Genomic DNA, 16,875 nt, shown 5'->3' on the forward strand with positions numbered 1-16,875 from the left:
GCACAAAATAGTTAATAAATAACATTTCCCACATGTCTACTTTACATCTGCACAATTTTGGAAACATAATTTTTTTTTTAGGAAGTTATAAGGGTTAAAAGTTGACCAGCGATTTCTCATTTTTACAACAAAATTTACAACACCATTTTTTTTAGGGACCACCTCACATTTGAAGTGAGTTTGGGGGGTCAATATGACAGAAAATACCCAAAAGTGACACCATTCTAAAAACTGCACCTCTCAATGTACTCAAAACCACATTCAAGAAGTTTATTAACCCTTCAGGTGTTTCACATGAATGAATGGAATGTGGAAGGAAAAAGTAAACATTTAACTTTTTTTCACAAACATTTTACTTCAGAACCATTTTTTTATTTTCACAAGTGTAAAAACAGAAAATGAACCACAACATTTTTTGTGCAATTTCTCCCAAATACGCAGATACCCCGTATGTGGGGCTAAACCACTGTTTGAGCACACGGCAGAGCTCAGAAAGGAAGGAGTGCCGTTTGACTTTTTCAATGCAGAATTGGCTGGAATTGAGATAGGACGCCATGTCGCATTTGGAGAGCCCCTAATGTGCCTAAACAGTGGAAACCCCCACAAGTGACCCCATTTTGGAAACTAGACCCCTTAAAGAACTTATCTAGATGTGTCGTGAGCACTTTGAACCCCCAAGTGCTTCACAGAAGTTTATAACGTAGAGCCATGAAAATAAAAAATAATTTTTGTTCCACAAACATGATCTTTTAGCCCCCAATTTTTTATTTTCACAAGGGTAACAGGAGAAATTGGACCCCAAAAGTTGTTGTCCAATTTGTCCTGAGTACACTGGTACCCCATATGTGGAAGAAAACTACTGTTTGGGCACACGGTGGGGATCGGAAGGGAAGTAGTGACGTTTTGGAATGCAGACTTTGATGGAATGGTCTGCGGGTGTCATGTCGCGTTTGCAGAGCCCCTGATGTGCCTAAACAGTGGAAATCCTCCACAAGTGACCCCTTTTTGGAAACTAGACCCCCCCCAAGGAACTTATCTAGATGTGTGGTGAGCACTTTGAACCCCCAAGTGTTTCACTAAAGTTTATAATGTAGAGCCGTGAAAATAAAAAAAACATTTTTTTTCCACAAAAATGATCTTTTAGCTCCCAATTTTTATTTTCACAAGGGTAACAGGAGAAATTGGACCCTAAGAGTTGTTGTCCAATTTGTCCTGAGTACGCTGGTACCCCACATGTGGGGGGGGACCACTGTTTGGGCACACGGTGGGGCTCGGAAGGGAAGTAGTGACGTTCTGGAATGCAGACTTTGATGGAATGGTCTGCGGGCGTCTTATTGCATTTACAGAGCCCCTGATGTACCTAAACAGTGGAAACCCCCAATTCGAATTCCAACCCTAACCCCAACACACCCATAACTCTAGCCCTAACCCTAGACCTAGCCCCTAGCCTGCCTACCTTCTTTTTTTTTCTTTACTTTTTTTTTTATTTTTGTGTTTTTTATTTTTTGTATTTTTGACTCAGAGTAACGCCACTTCTCCTCTGATCTCACACTGGCAGATGATCAGAGGAGAAGCAGCGTTACTATGTGACAAGATCGCTGCCCGGCACATAGTAACGCCATTTCTCCTCTGATCTCACACTGACAGATGAGCAGAGGTGAAGCAGCATTACTGTGTGACAAGATCGCTGCCTGACACAGCTGTGCCAGGCAGCGATCAGCTGTGCCAGGCAGCGATCTAGTCACAATGTAACGCTGCTTCACCTCTGCTCATCTGTCAGCATGAGCTCAGAGGAGAAGTTGCGTTATAATGAGGGAGATCGCCGGGAAACAAGCAGCTTTCCCAGCGAGCTCTCTCATTGGCTGCTGTGACGCGACGTCATCAGGACCTGAACCAATCAGGTCTCGATGACGTCGGGGGTCCCAGCATGCATTGTGCACCAGGATCCCCGCGTTATAAGGTATGAGGGGGTCCCGGGGGGCACAAAACTGCCGACAGTAGATAAACGTCGGCGCTGCACAAAGCCCAGCAAGCGCCAACGTTTATCTACTGTGGGCGGTCACGAAGAGGTTAAAGTCATTTTGAGGGGTGTACTTGACAGAAAATACCCAGAAGTGGCACCATTCTAAAAAATAGACCCCTCAAGGTGCTCAAAACCACATTCAAGAAGTTTATTAACCCTTTAAGTGCTTCACAGGAACAAAAGCAATGTGGAAGGAAAAAATTAGAATTTAACTTTTTATGCAAAAAATTTACTTCAGAACCAATTTTGTTTATTTTCACAAGTGTTAAAAGAGAAAATCATCCACAAAATTTGTTGTACAATTTCTCCTGAATACGCCGATACCCCATATGTGGGAGCAAACCACTTTTTCAGCACACGGCAGAGCTCGCAAGGGATGGAGCGCCATTTGACTTTTTCAACGCAGAATTGGCTGGAATTGGGATCGGATGCCATGTTGCGTTCGGAGAGCCCTTAATGTGCCTAAACAGTGGAAAACTCCAACAAGTGATCCCATTTTGGAAACTAAACCCATTAAGGAACTTATCTACATGTGTGGTGAGCACTTTGAACCTTCAAGTGCTTCACAGAAGTTTATAACGTAGAGCCGTGAAAATAAGAAATCCATTTTTTTTCCACAAAAATGATCTTTTCGCCCCCAAATTTTTACAAGGGTAACAGGAGAAATCACACACGAACAGTTATTGTGCGATTTGTCCTGAGTACGCTGATACCCCATATGTGGGGGGAACCACTGTTTGGGCGCATGCGAGTGCTGGGAAGGGAAGGAGTGCCATTTTGGAATGCAGACTTTGATGGCATGGTCTGCGGGCATCATGTTGCGTTTGCAGAGCCCCTGATGGGCCTAAACAGTGGAAACTGTTATGAATGAGTCACCGAGGAGGAAAAAACAAAAAGCAAGCTAAGCCCAGAAAACCGGAGAGGTTGGTAACTAGCGGATTGCAGACCCCTGATCCTATCCACAACAACTAGCAGTAGCCGTGGAGCGTGCCTACGGTGGTCCTAGACGCCTCGTCACGGCCGGAGAACTAAATAAGCCTAAAGAAAGAAAGGGAAAATCTAAACTGCCCCAGAGCAGACCCCAAAGCAATAGACAGCCCCCAACATGTATTGTCGGTGAAACAAGATGAAAACACAGATACAGGTAGAAAGATAGGCTGAGCAAACGATGGGGCCCTCGCTAACTAGAAAGGACAGGAAAGAAAAGCTGCTGTCTGCAATCACGCAAAAAACCCTGCCAAAAAGAATGTCCAACACGTCTGATAGAAAAAGGCCCTGAAGTCGCTAGACTTCAAAACACTATATCAGCACTCAGGTATAGTCTGAAGACAGAGCAAAAGAGATCAACTGATCAGAGACAAAATGGGGATTCAGCCCAGTCCCAGCCAGGGCTGGCTGAACACAAAAACTAAGTAAACCAGACAAAAACTCATATGAACAATAGCAGAGAAAACTTAGCTTTAGGAAGGCAGGAACCAAACTGGAAACCAGGAGCCACAGTCAGGAAAAATCACCAGCAACAAACTAGGGAGTCGGCTGCCTTAAATCCAATCAGAAACTCCTGATGTCCAATCGCAGTTCTCTTCCTCAGGTAGCCGGTCTCTGCCATTTAGATCAGCTTCATTACCTCCCTTCACCAACAGAAGGAGTCCAGATAGAGAACTCACTACTCCTCTGTCAGCACAGCCAGCTCCATAACCCTCACCAGAAGCCAGAGGCAAACCCGAAAATGAGCTCACAACAGGAAACCCCAACAAGTGACCCCATTTTGGAAACTAGACCCGTTAAGGAACTTATCTAGATGTGTGGTGAGCACTTTGAACCTTCAAGTGCTTCACAGAAGTTTATAACGTAGAGCCGAGAAAATAAAAAATCCATTTTTTTTCCACAAAAATGATCTTTTCGCCCCCAAATTTTTATTTTAACAAGGGGAACAGGAGAAATCATACCCCCTCAGTTGTTGTGCGATTTGTCCTGAGTACGCCGATACCCCATATGTGGGGGGGAACCACTGTTTGGGCGCATGGGAGAGCTCGGAAGGGAAGGAGTGCCATTTTGGAATGCAGACTTTGATGGAATGGTCTGCGTGCATCATGTTGCGTTAGCAGAGCCCCTGATGGGCCCAAACAGTGGAAACCCCCCCACAAGTGACCCCATCTTGGAAATTAGACCCCCTAAGGAACTTATCTAGATGTGTGGTGAGCACTTTGAACCCCCAAGCCCTTCACAAAAGTTTATAAACGCAGAGCCGTGAAAATAAAGTTTTTTTATTTCCACAAGTGATTTTTTACACCCCAATTTTTAGACCCCCAAAGTTGGTAAATAGTGGAAACCCCTCAATTCTTGCTCCAACCCTAACCCCAACACACCCCTAACCCTAATCCCAACCCTAACCCCAACCCTAGTTCGCCCTAACCCTAGCCCAACCCTAACCATAATGGAAAACTGAAGAAAAAAATATTTTCTTTATTTCACTATGTTTGCCTATAGAAGGGGGTGATAAACGGGGGGGTTATGTATTTTTTTTTTATTTTGATCACTATGATCGTTTATCAATACAGTTCTGACCACACATAGTCCTGTGGCCCAATTGTCCTTTAACTGGTTATTGCGAATACTTTAAAAAAGGTTCTTACAGTAAGTCTCTGTAGGCTCTCATGCTTAACGGTTACTACGATACATTCCTATTACTTTATTTACATTACGTAATCTCTGTAACGGGCAGGGATCTGACCTCTAGTACTACAAGTGGATCTACGCAGAATAGGTATTTCTGATGACCTGACCTGTTCTCTGATGTCTACTGTTGGTGTACTAGTCACTACGCTATAAGTAGACTTGTGTAAGATAGGTATTCTAGACTGCCTTCTCTCTACTCCTAGACTCACCATGAGATTGTCAGATTCGCTGTTAGCAGGAGACAGATTTCCGCTTTCCTCTGCATATGTGGTATTTGTTACTGGAGCCATTTCATTTAGAGTCTCTGCTTCATCTGGTGCAGTAGGCTGATGAAAGGTTAGAACTGGTACTACTATTGCCTGATTTGCGTACACGTCCGAGGAAATTCTCCAAGTATAGCTTGAATCTTTTCTTCCACCTCTACTGTAGGCTGTAGAGCGTCGTGGACTTCTTTCTTGTCCTTCAATTGATCAGGGCACATCTTTAGATGATCTCTTGAGACTGCTTTGAAGGTTTCTCCTCCATCTTTGGATACATACTTTGGTGTTATTAAAGTCTGAAGGTATCACGGTGTATGGCTCGGCTTCCCACTGGTCATCTAGTTTGTGAACACGTCTCTTTCTTTTAAGTACTTGTTCTCCTGGTGTCAAGGGAACTGCAGAGGCGTATTGGTTGAAATTTCTTTCCTGTCTCTGTCTTGCTTGGGACAAAATTTTCTCCACACATTCTTGTACTTTGCGGTATTGTTGTTGCCGCTCTGTATTCTAGTCTGCATCTGGTGATGTTGTCTCTTGTGTTAAGACTCCCATGTCTAAATCAATAGGTAGCTTGCCAGGTCTCGCTCTCATCAGGTAGGCCGGAGTGAAATTTGTGGAGTTTACCGGTATATGATTATATAGATCTACAGGTCTGGCAACTTCTCTGGCCACTGGTTTTGTTCTTCCAGAGGTAAGGTCTCCAATAAGTCAATGACCACCTGGTTCATCTTCTCACACATGCCATTTGTCTGTGGATGGTACGGCGTTGTTCTGATTTTCTTGCAACCGTACATGTGACAGAACTCCTGGAACACTTCTGCCTCAAAGGCTGGACCTTGGTCTGTGAGAACTTGTTCAGGGTATCCGTGCTGTCGACAAAAGTGTTGCTGAAATGCCTTGGCTGCTGTCTTTGCTGTTTGGTCTTTAACAGGCACAACTATCAAAAACCTTTGACCAATGATGGTCAAAGCATAGGTGTAGCCATTCCTACTCGGAGTTACCTTCACGTAATCCAAGGCTACCAATTCAAGCGGCTGTTTTGTGATGATCGGCTGTAATGGGGCTCTCTAGCTGCTACTGTCTTTTCTGCGCAGGTTGCATGGACCACACTCCCGGCACCACTTCTCAATGGAACTCCTCATGACAACCCAGTAGAACCTTTTCACGAAGTAGAATCTCCAACTTCTTCCAACCAAAGTGTCCTGCTCCATTGTGGTACGCCTCTAAGACCATTGGCGCATCCCTCTTTGGGACTACCACCTGCCAGACCAGTTCGCGTTTGCGTGAGTTGATGTTCCTCCGACACAGTTTACCCTCGTAGATAAACAGCTTGCCTCTCTCCTTCCATAGCTAATGTGCTTCCTGTGGATCATCTGGACCAGGGTGTGCATCAGCTTGTGCCAGCCACTCCTTTACTAGGCGAACAGCTGGATCACTATCTTGTGTCTCTGCCCACTCATGATGGGGTAATGGGTTCAATGTTACCTCTCGTACGACAAAGCGCTTATTCCTCACTCCTTTAGAGCGCTGGGCTGCAATCGGACGGTGGAAGGCTGGTAACTCGATTTCTTCGAGGTCTTTTGGATCTTCTCCCCCGTCTGGTGAATTGGGCATCCTGGACAACGCATCCGCATTAGCATTCTTATGTCCTGCTCGGTACTTGATGGTGAACTCGTAGCTGGGCGATCCATCGCTGCTCAAGTGCCCCGAGCTTTGCCGTTTCAAGGTGGGTTAGCAGATTATTGTCCGCGTAGATGGTGAACTTTGCAGAAGCCAAGTAGTGCTTAAAGCGCTCTGTTACCGCCAAGACTATGGCAAGGAACTCCAGCTTAAAGGAACTGTAGTTGTCGGGGTTCCTCTCAGTGGGACGAAGCTTCCTGCTGGCATAGGCAATCACTCTCTCTCTGCCTTTCTGCACTTGTGAAAGCACTGCTCCCAATCCCACGTTGCTGGTGTCAGTGTAAAGTACAAATGGTTGGTCATAGTCAGGGTAGGCCAGGACCTCATCTCCTGTGAGGGCCAGTTTCAACTTGGTGAAGGACTCTTCTATCCTTTTGTTCCACTCGAACGGAAGATTTTTGTTCTTGGCCTTCTTGGATTGGCCCACTAGAAGATCTTGCAGCGGTGCTGCTATCTTGGTGAAGTCCTTGATAAATCTTCAGTAGTAGCCTACTAACCCAAGAAATTGCCTCACTTCATGGATAGTGCTTGGTCTTTTCCAGTCCCAGATAACGGTGACTGTCAGGATCGGGTGCCACACTTTCCACGCTCACCACATGGCCTAGGTACTGCACCTTGGGTTTCAAAAGGTGACATTTGGACGGTTTTATTTTCAGGCAAAGTTTGACAGGGCTTCGAATACCTCGGCTAGGTGCTTCAAATGGTCTTCGTAAGTTTTGGAGAAGATGACGATGTCATCCAGGTACAGCAGAACGGTTTCAAAGTTTTTACGTCCAAGGCAGCATTCCATTAATCGCCGAAATGTTCCTGGTGCATTGCTGAGCCCTAACGGCATGTAGTTAAACTCGCAGAGGCCCATTGGTGTTGTAAACGACGTCTTCTCTTTGTCTGCCTCTGCGACAGGAACCTGCCAATACCCACTGGTGAGATCTAAGGTAGAGAAATAATTAGCAGTTCTCAGTGCAGCTAGTGATTCCTTAATTCTAGGCAATGGGTACGCGTATTTATGTGTAATGCTGTTAATCCGCCTGTAGTCTACACACATTCTCATAGTACCATCTTTCTTTTTAACGAGGACTAATGGAGCTGCCCAGGGGCTTCAACTATCTCTGATTACCCCAGCCTCCTTCATCTCCCGTAACATACTCTTGGCACATTGATAGTGTGCTGGGGGTACAGGCCGGTATCTCTCTTTAATGGGTGGATGATCTCCAGTGGGGATATGATTTTGAACCCCTTTTGCCTGCCCAAAATCTAGAGGAAGCTTGCTGAAGACCCGTTCAAATTCTCGAGACACCCGGTAAGCCCCATGCTTTTGGTGTGAAGGGGTGGAGTCAGTGCCTACGTGTAGCTGCTGACACCAATCCTCCTGTTGCCCTTCAGAGCCATTCTCTTCCACCATGTCAGACGGACGCAAGGGTTCTAGTGTCTCAATTGCATTGTTACTGACAGTGAACAATTTAGCAAGGGTGGCATACCGGGGTAACTGGACCTCTCTCTCCCCACAATTTAAGATTCGTATTGGTACTCTCCCCTTGCGGACATTAACTACCCCTCTTGCTGTCAGGATAGTGGGCCTACTATCAGAGTACATGGGTTCTACCAGGGCTTGGTAATCTTGACCCCTTAGGCCTATTGCTGCCCGACACCAAATTAACATTTCACTTCTGGGAGGTACTGCAATGGGGAAAGGATCACTTACTCTGACATTGCTGACTTCTCCACCAGACAGCTCTACCTGTTGTCTCTGCATCAGGGCTCTGATCTCCTTTTGCAGGACCCGTTGCTGACTGGAGCTGACGATCTCGGCTACCTGTTGTAACAAAACAATAATTTCTCCAAGACAATTTTCAATTACATTAGTGCCTAAAGTGATCATAGGATGGCATTCTCGTTTGTCAACATCAACTATTATCAAACCTTGCGATTGCAATTCTACTCGGCCAATCTTGATGGTCACCTCTTTATATCCCATCTGAGGCAAAGGCTGACCATTGCTGGCAAAAATGGTAAGGTCTTTATCTGGGCTATGAGTAATGTCTGAATCAGCCCAGTACTGCTTAAAAAGAACATATGGTATCGTTGTCACCTGGGAGCCGGTGTCTAGGAAAGCGTTCATCGGAAAACCGTTAATCACAACAGGCAAGACTGGTCGTCCTCCTACATACTTGTCTCGCCAATTTGGTGGGCCTGGTCATCTTACCCCAGGGGTTGCTTGTTTAAATGACAGTATCTTGCTAGGTGTCCTGCCTTGTTGCAGCGGCGACAGATGGGCTGTCCGTCCTTGTTGTAACAATCACTGTCTTTCCCTCTGGTCGGTGGGATCCTCTTCTGCTGTCGCCAAGGGGACATCATCTGGACTGGAGGCCAGCTGGATCTTCTTCTTTGGAATCACTTGCAGGGACTGCACAGTTTTTGTGAGTATAGCCACACTTTGTTAGTTCCTTGACTTGGAGACGTAAGTCTGCAGCAGAATCATCATCTTGGGACGGCATGTCAGTCTCAATAGGGGTCTTTTGAAAGGATGCTGTCTCCTGCTGGTATGTAGTTGCAGGATGCTTAGAGGGCTCTGTGCTGCTAGGGTTCGGTTCACGCAGCACTCTGATGGCTCTATCCTTAAAGTGTGCAAAGTCCAATTCAGGATTTTGTAGGGCCATTATACGCAGCTGTGTCCTTTGATTGTTAGACTGGAGTCCCTCTATGAACTGCTCTGTTAACAATCTATCTTCATCTTGCAAGCTCTCAGGATCAACCTGCTTTACAGCCCGTAGTGCATCCTGAAGATTAAGGGCATAGTCCCGTATACTGTCCTGCACTCTCTGTTTGCACCCAAAGAATCTCATTTTTATCTCTGTTGCAGTGCGGGTATCAAAAGTGTCTTTCAGTCTGGCTAAGATTTGTTTGACAGTTCTTTTATCAGTGTCCGGCCACGACTTTACTTCCCTCTGGGCCGCACCAGTTAACTGGCCAATGAGGATACTGACTTTTTGACTCTCAGACAGGGGGTACACTTTGAACAAACTACATAGTCTTCTTTAAAATCGCTCAGGGTGTGCGACTCCCCTGAGTACTGACGTAACCAGGCCGCTGCTGGTTTATATGGCATTAATAGCGGCATTATGGAGGCTGCAGCTGCGACCGCTGCTGAATCTTCACCCGCGTTGAGCATTTTATTCCCGCTTTTTCACTTGCTCACTAGCGTCAGAGCATGGGCTTCGCGTCATGCTTTATTTCTGGCTCTGTCCACAATTGCACGTCCCTCTCTGCTCGCACACACTGTGTGATGCAGTTATGGCGGTAAGGCCGGGGTCACACTAACCGACGCAAAATACAGTCCGTAGTTTACAGGCGTAATACGGATGAATGACCCCTAAATAGTGCTCCGTATGTCATCTGTAAGCAAGGTGTGGTCACGTATTTTGCGCATGTCAGCATCCGCATGTAATCCGTATGGAATCCGTATTGCGAGATTTTCTCACAGCCTTGCAAAATGGACATTTAACGGTTTTGAGGCCTGCTAACTATTTAAATCATTAGCCTGCACCCTATTTATTGCCTCAGGAACAGGTGGCTGCCTCCATTCTGGCCATTTGTGACCTTGCCTTCACTAGGTGTGTTGCTGTTGTATGTGCAACATGGCAAACAGTCTGAGTTTCAACACAACTGAGCAGGTTCTCTTCAACTGGCTTTTGTCACGCCGCTTTGGCCAACCATACCCAGTGATAGTGGATCCGCGGAGGAGGAGACGCATGTGGGTACATCCACTTTTGAGGCAACGACTCACAAGAGGTCATTTTCACCACCTCTATTCTTCTATGCGGGAGCATCCTGTAAAATTCTACCAATACTGTCGCATGAGCCTTGAAACATTTGATCGACTCTTGGAGACAGTGCGCCCTGGGATAACCTTTCAGGACACAAGGATGCGCAAAGCTATATCTGCAGAGGAGCGACTTCTACTCATAATACAGTATGTACTACCCAACCACATTCTCTATGTTCATGTGTTGACCCAAGTATGTATTTTTGGCTTCTTGGACTAAGTTTAATGCCCTCATCTTAGTCCACATATGTTGAAACTTACAGACCAGAATGTTATGTGTAATATGTACTGGATATCACTTAGTAATTGTGCAACCAAATATGTGTGTGTTAGTCGATCTGAATTCCTAACAAGTTTGGTATGTATGTACCTGGTTTTTTTGTAATTTGTGCATTCTAAAATCTTCCTTTTCTGTTGTTCTTCAGCTTCTTGTCCACTGGCCTGTCTTATGCCGCCCTCCACCATGAGTTTCTGATTGGAAGATCTACCATTTCTGGCATAGTCAGGTCAACATGTATTGAAATCTGGACAAGACTACATCAAGTCGTTATGCCCGAGCCCAGGATGGAAGACTGGTTGAGGATATCAAGGGACTTTGAGGAGGAATGCCAGTTTCCTAATTGTATTGGGGTCCTTGATGGCAAACATATCCGGGTGCGTAAGCTGCCGAACTCTGGCTCTCAATTCTTCAATTATAAACAATACTTTTCTGTGGTATTGTTGGCTCTGGCCGACCCTCAATACAAGTTTATAATTGTTGACATTGGGGCCTATGGAAGGAACAGGAGACGCTAGAGTCTTCAATACTTCCATTATGGCTCGGCGGCTACGCACTAACCAGCTGGATCTACCACCACCACGCCAATTACCAGGCTCCACTCAAGAATCAGTCCCTTATGTCCTTGTGGCAGATGAGGCGTTTCAGTTAACACGCAATGTCATGAGGCCATATCCCCGGCGCAACCTTGACCACAGGCGCAGAATTTTTAACTTGCGCCAATCACGTGCTCGGCGACTGGTGGAGTGTTCCTTTGGCATTCTTTGTGCCAAATGGCGGGTACTCCAGTCTGCCATTCAGCTGAGTGAACAAAATGTTAATGAAGTAGTTAAATAAAGCCTGTGTGGTTCTTCATAACTTCACCAGGATAAATGATTGTTCCTCCTCGGCTGGTGTTGTGCGTAGGCAGGACAATGTGCGTAGAGTGAGACCACCTATCAACCCTCAACGTAGACCGCTCTCTGGACTCAAAGTGCGTGATATTTTCACTAATTACTTTATGTCACCTGAGGGGGAAACTTCTTGGCAAGAGCATGCTGTATCTATGTTATAATTTTTGGTTATATGTGTGTCGAAATAGATATATTTCTACCCCTTCTGATTCTATGACTTAATTGCATTGGTAAGCGTATGTTAGTATGCTGACACGGTTTTTGAGAATTGAGACAGAGACGTAAGGTGTGTTAGACAAATTTTTACTTTTGCCTTTTTTTTGTTTTGCTTTTTTTAAAGGCAAACATATTATTGTCCTATGATAAACTGGGGCAATGGGCCAAATTGGCCTTTTTGCAGATGTGAACATTTTAGAAAAATACAATTTTCACACATATCAAAAATTAACAGAATGCAATAACAAAATTGCTACATTAGACATTTAGAGTCCAAGGGAAAAAAGAGGTGTTCTCCATCATCAAAATTATATAAAAAAGATACAGGAAAGATGTATATCTTTGTACCGTGTTAGCCAGTAGATAGAAAAATATTCAGAATTGAGAGTCCTCAGTAGTTGATACCTTTTAATGGCTAACTGAAAATTTATGACGACCTTTGACACTCTCAGTGCTGGAATGAATGTGTCGCATGGATTTATGTCTTTTTACATCAATTAAGGAACTTGCTTTTAAGACCTGGTGGGGGTATCACAACACATTAGGAGACCCCAATCAGAGGACTATAAAACATCCGGACTCCTTATCTATGTACTGGTCCAATATTTATGTTTCTCCCTCTCCCATATTGATAGTTCTGCTTCACGTCACTTGTCTTATCCATTCCATTTTTTCTGTGTTGTATTGTGCATAAATATGTGACTCTTCAGATTTTGTATTAGTCTAGCCTGAAGAAGAGACCTGAGTAGTCTCGAAAGCTTGCAATGTGTTATCATCTGTTCAGTTAGCCATTAAAAGGTATCAACCACTGAGGACTCTCAATTCTGAATATTTTTATAAAAAAGATAAAACTCACATTTATTAGGAAGGTTTTCAAATCATATTAATAAGCCACCATGACAGGCAAGGCTACCTTACGCTTTTCTGACACATATTACATGTCTATAAAAAAGACTATATTTCATTGCGCTATACTGGGAAAGTCAAAGGATCAAAATAGACTATTCACTTGATAATACATAGAGAGCGTGATGTTATTGAGGCTGTTCGCCTTAATTTGGGAATATAGTTAGCTGCCAAAAAAGTGACTAATTGAATAAGGACAGCACGCCTTTTCTATGCATTACCAAGGGGTCTCATGCCCCCTTCATCAGGAAATACCACCAAGGGGGCATGAGACCCCTGAAACGCATAGAATAAAACCACTGCAATCATTCTCCTGGAATTTGTCTCAGCGGCAGCGCGGAATATAACTACGAATTCCCTTTGGATTTATCATTTGTTCTGGTCATTGAAGACCTGTGGATCTGCAGCAGCCGCTACTTACACGCTTTTATCTCATCCTAACCAGGTGAGCATATTTCAAGATATACTGTCCTTTGTAACGCGGATAAGACCCTATTGCGCTTTTTGTCCCCCCCCCCTTTTTTTTGTGCAATATGCAGTATTTTAGCTTCCCTAGAGTCTCTCAGTCTCTGCTCTTGTCCTTTCCCTCTTCACAGATCAGCTCTGCCTATTGAGCTCCTCACCGATCAGCTCCCTGTCTTGAACTGACAGGATCTTCCAGAAAGATCTCTTTACCTCACGTCCTCACGTTTAACTGTCATTTTTCCTCACAGCTGCTTCGTTTCCATGACAACTCCCCTCAGCTGACTTCTAGCTGACTCACCAACCCCCTCTGCTGGTCAGAATTTATAAAGCATCTCCCTTTTCTGACCTGCAGCAGGAAATTGTGATTAAATCTATGCTGCCTGGCATGGGGGTCCCTTTTCTGCCTCCAAGCATGACCTCACCTCATGGAGGGAGGCAATGTCACTGTGACAACCGGCCTCTGGGGTGTCACAGTAGCACGACCCTTCGACTCATGAGGAGTCATCCGACAGCACTCAGGAGAGGAAAAAACTTTGTGTGGGAAAACCTCCAGGGAACCATGGCCGACAGTTTGCCCATCCCCTGGGCTTAGAAGGTAAAATGCCAAATTAACTCCTCTCGTCTATGGTATTATTGACATGGAAACGCCGCCGAAGATTGCCACTGTGACCTGGAATTCCTTCTTCTCTTAGGGTGGGTGGGTCTTGTAGTCCAGCTGTCCGTAGTCAAAAAGGGCCCCTCACCCCTCGGTCAAGCCTTTTGAGACCTTTCCCTAAGACCCCACCTCCTTCTACCCTATGTTATTTCCTCCCTGCCCCTCAAACCATCGCCCCTTAGTTCGTCTTTTGTCCCCCCCCTCGCCTCCCAGCTTCTCCCAATCGTCACTCACTTCGTTCCAGTGTCATGCCCGTCTCCCTCTATCCCTGTGTGCACGTCCGGCGTATACTAGATCCGTGTAGGCCTTAAATAAACGGGCCCTAATTAGACCCTAATTAGACCCTACAAGCACAGTCTTACTGTCAACAGAGATTGACACTTTAATAAACGTATTTGGTGACCGCTCCAACTATCAGGGTTGCCAACCGTCCTGAAATTGCAAGACAGCCCGTAAATTTGGGCACTTTTTGACCTGTCTATAAAAAAAAAAAAAACTATAAAGTGTCTGTGATTTTTTCTGAAGCTGAGGAAATTTATACAGATTATTTTTACTGTAAAAACTATAACCATTTTTCAGTTTTCAGTGAATGCAAAATAAATATTAGCATTATGGGCTGTAGAAATGTATCACTTATAATCATATTTTTTTTAAGGTTTTCCAATGTGTCCATAAAAAATGTCTCTCCTTGATTTTTTTTTTTTTTTATAAGCCATCCAGAAAAAAAAATAAAAAAAAAACAGGTTGGCAAACCTATCCATGATGGCCAACCCAACTATTCCCTAATCGACCCTAAACCGTTAACCCTAGAATAAAGATATTGCCTCAAAAATGTTAGGGTACAAATATGGTGAATAGACCTAAAAACATAACCAAATATCCAAAACAGGTCACCACAAGGGTTTCCTAAATAGTGTAGTAGCGTAACCCAAACACATCAATTAACCCCCTTCATGACCTTATGATCTTCCTTTTCCTGCCCTAACTTTTTAATTTTTTCATCCCCATAATCATATGAAGGATTTTTGTGAGACATATTATACTTTTGAATGACTCTATTCATTTTATCATGTGATGCACTAGAAAGAGGGAGCAAAATTTCAAATGCTGCGAAATTGCAAAAAAAGTGCAATTCCACAATTGTTTTATCTTAATTTACCATGTTCAGTATGATTCTCCAGGTCAGTACGAGTATGCAGATATCAAATATATAGACACACTTCCCCTGATGAAGCTGCACTCAGCGGCGATACGCATGGGGTCTGTTCCCACACGCCCGCTCTTTTGGGACTTCATGCCTATTGCTGCTTTTACATGAGCTTTCCTTGAGCAGCCATTAATTTTGGTATCTGATCTTAGATTCCTGCACTTCCTCATCCAGCAAGCATCACACCCTGTTGCTGTCAGCAACAAATCAATGGTTCCTCCCAGCCGCAAGAGGTGATATACCACCAGATTGTGCTGCTCATGGATTTGTATTTGATGGGATGAGGGTTCTAGTTTTTGGAGGAATGGGGAGATATCAAATATATATAGTTTTTTTTTTTGAGAGGTGCAAAAAAAACCAGAAATTTGTAAGAAAAAAAGTTTAGTTTATTTTGCCATTTTCCAAGACCCATAATGGTTTTGTTTTTGGGGATCTGGGGCTGGGTTAGGGCTTATTTTTTGCACCATGAGCTGATGTTTTTATTAATAACATTTTGGGTTAGATACAATGTTTTGATCACCTTTTATTGCAATGTTGCAGCAGACGAAAAAACGCAATTCTGGCATTTTGATTTATTTTTAATGTCTTTATGATGTTTACTGATAGGATTAACTTATTTTATATTTCGATAGATTGGACTTTTACAATCACAGCGATGCCAAATGTGTTTTTTTTAATAGTTTTATTTTTAATAGGACAAAAGGGGGGAGATTTGAACTTGTGTTATTTTTCTCTTAATTTTTAAAACTTTTTTTTCCTCACTTCACTGGATTGAATAGTCCTCTTGAGGGACTTGCAGTTGCGATTGTCCAGTGGTCACAGGCTGGCATCCACAGAAATAGGAACTAGGGTCATGAGCAAACCCCCGGGCTTTCATGACAACCCGTTGGCGCCCCGTGATCAAGTAACAGGCAGGCCGATGGGCGGGAGAATTGCGTGTCTCTGGCCTGGCGTGTGTTAAATACAGTTGTCAGTAATTGACAGCGGGATTTAAGTGGTTAGCAGCCATGGGCGGAGCTCCAACCCACCCACAGCTGTTAAAGGCACATGATGGCTGATTATATCAGCCATAATTTGCAGGGAAAGATATGGGTTCAGCATGCGAGCCCACATCAAATGCATGGACACGACCTTTGACATAAATGTATGTCAAAGGTGGTAAAGGGGTTATGATGACAGCAATACATCTATTAATCATTGAAAGACCAATGGTCTCCAATTGTAGTAAACCAGTATCTATAAAACGTAACAATAGTATTGCATCTCAATATAATCATAATGGGATGTTACCGACATCTGGTGAGAATTTCATGCCAATAGCACCTTTAAAAATATATTTACTTACAAAATTAGTAACATGTTCAATATTTATTTCACTTGCTGTATGTATATCCTTACCCAACACGCACTTACTCAATCTGTACAATCTCATATTGCTACTATAGCTTAATATTATCCCTACTACCTAAGGCATTTTCTCATTTTCTATCTTTAAAGGGCACCACTCCCCACTCTTCACTTCCTACTTGATAGGTGCTGGTTACTCCTAATTAATTGACAGCTTGGACTAGCGACACTGTCATATTGATGGCCTAAACCAACAATCACCTGACCTGAATGCAATAGAAAATTTATGGAAGAAACTAAAGCTCAGAGTGCATAGACCCACTGGATCTTCAGGATTCGTAAGGTGTTTGTGTGGAAGAAAGGGACAAAATCACACCTGAGCAATGCATGCGACTAGTTTCTTCATACAGGAGGCATCTTGAAGCTGTCATCACCAACAAAGGCTTT

At 44.0% G+C, this 16,875-nt stretch overlaps 1 protein-coding gene across 2 annotated transcripts in view; it reads right to left on the reverse strand.

Annotated features, from left to right (window-relative positions):
- Positions 1 to 16,875, reverse strand: part of LOC141048591 (gastrula zinc finger protein XlCGF66.1-like) — a 104,336-nt gene that overhangs the window by 65,598 nt on the left and 21,863 nt on the right. Inside the window, exon 4 of one of the 2 annotated variants that reach the window (XM_073544332.1) lies at positions 8,342 to 8,452. The exons of the other annotated variant lie outside the window; for it this stretch is intronic. Within the exon in view, the coding sequence (XP_073400433.1) occupies positions 8,342 to 8,452 (111 nt within the window). The remainder of the gene's footprint in view (positions 1 to 8,341; positions 8,453 to 16,875) is intronic. 2 annotated transcript variants of the gene reach the window in all.

The sequence above is a fragment of the Dendrobates tinctorius genome, unplaced genomic scaffold (assembly GCF_039654945.1).
Source record: "Dendrobates tinctorius isolate UK_male_01 unplaced genomic scaffold, ASM3965494v1 ptg000137l, whole genome shotgun sequence".
NCBI lineage: Eukaryota > Metazoa > Chordata > Amphibia > Anura > Dendrobatidae > Dendrobates > Dendrobates tinctorius.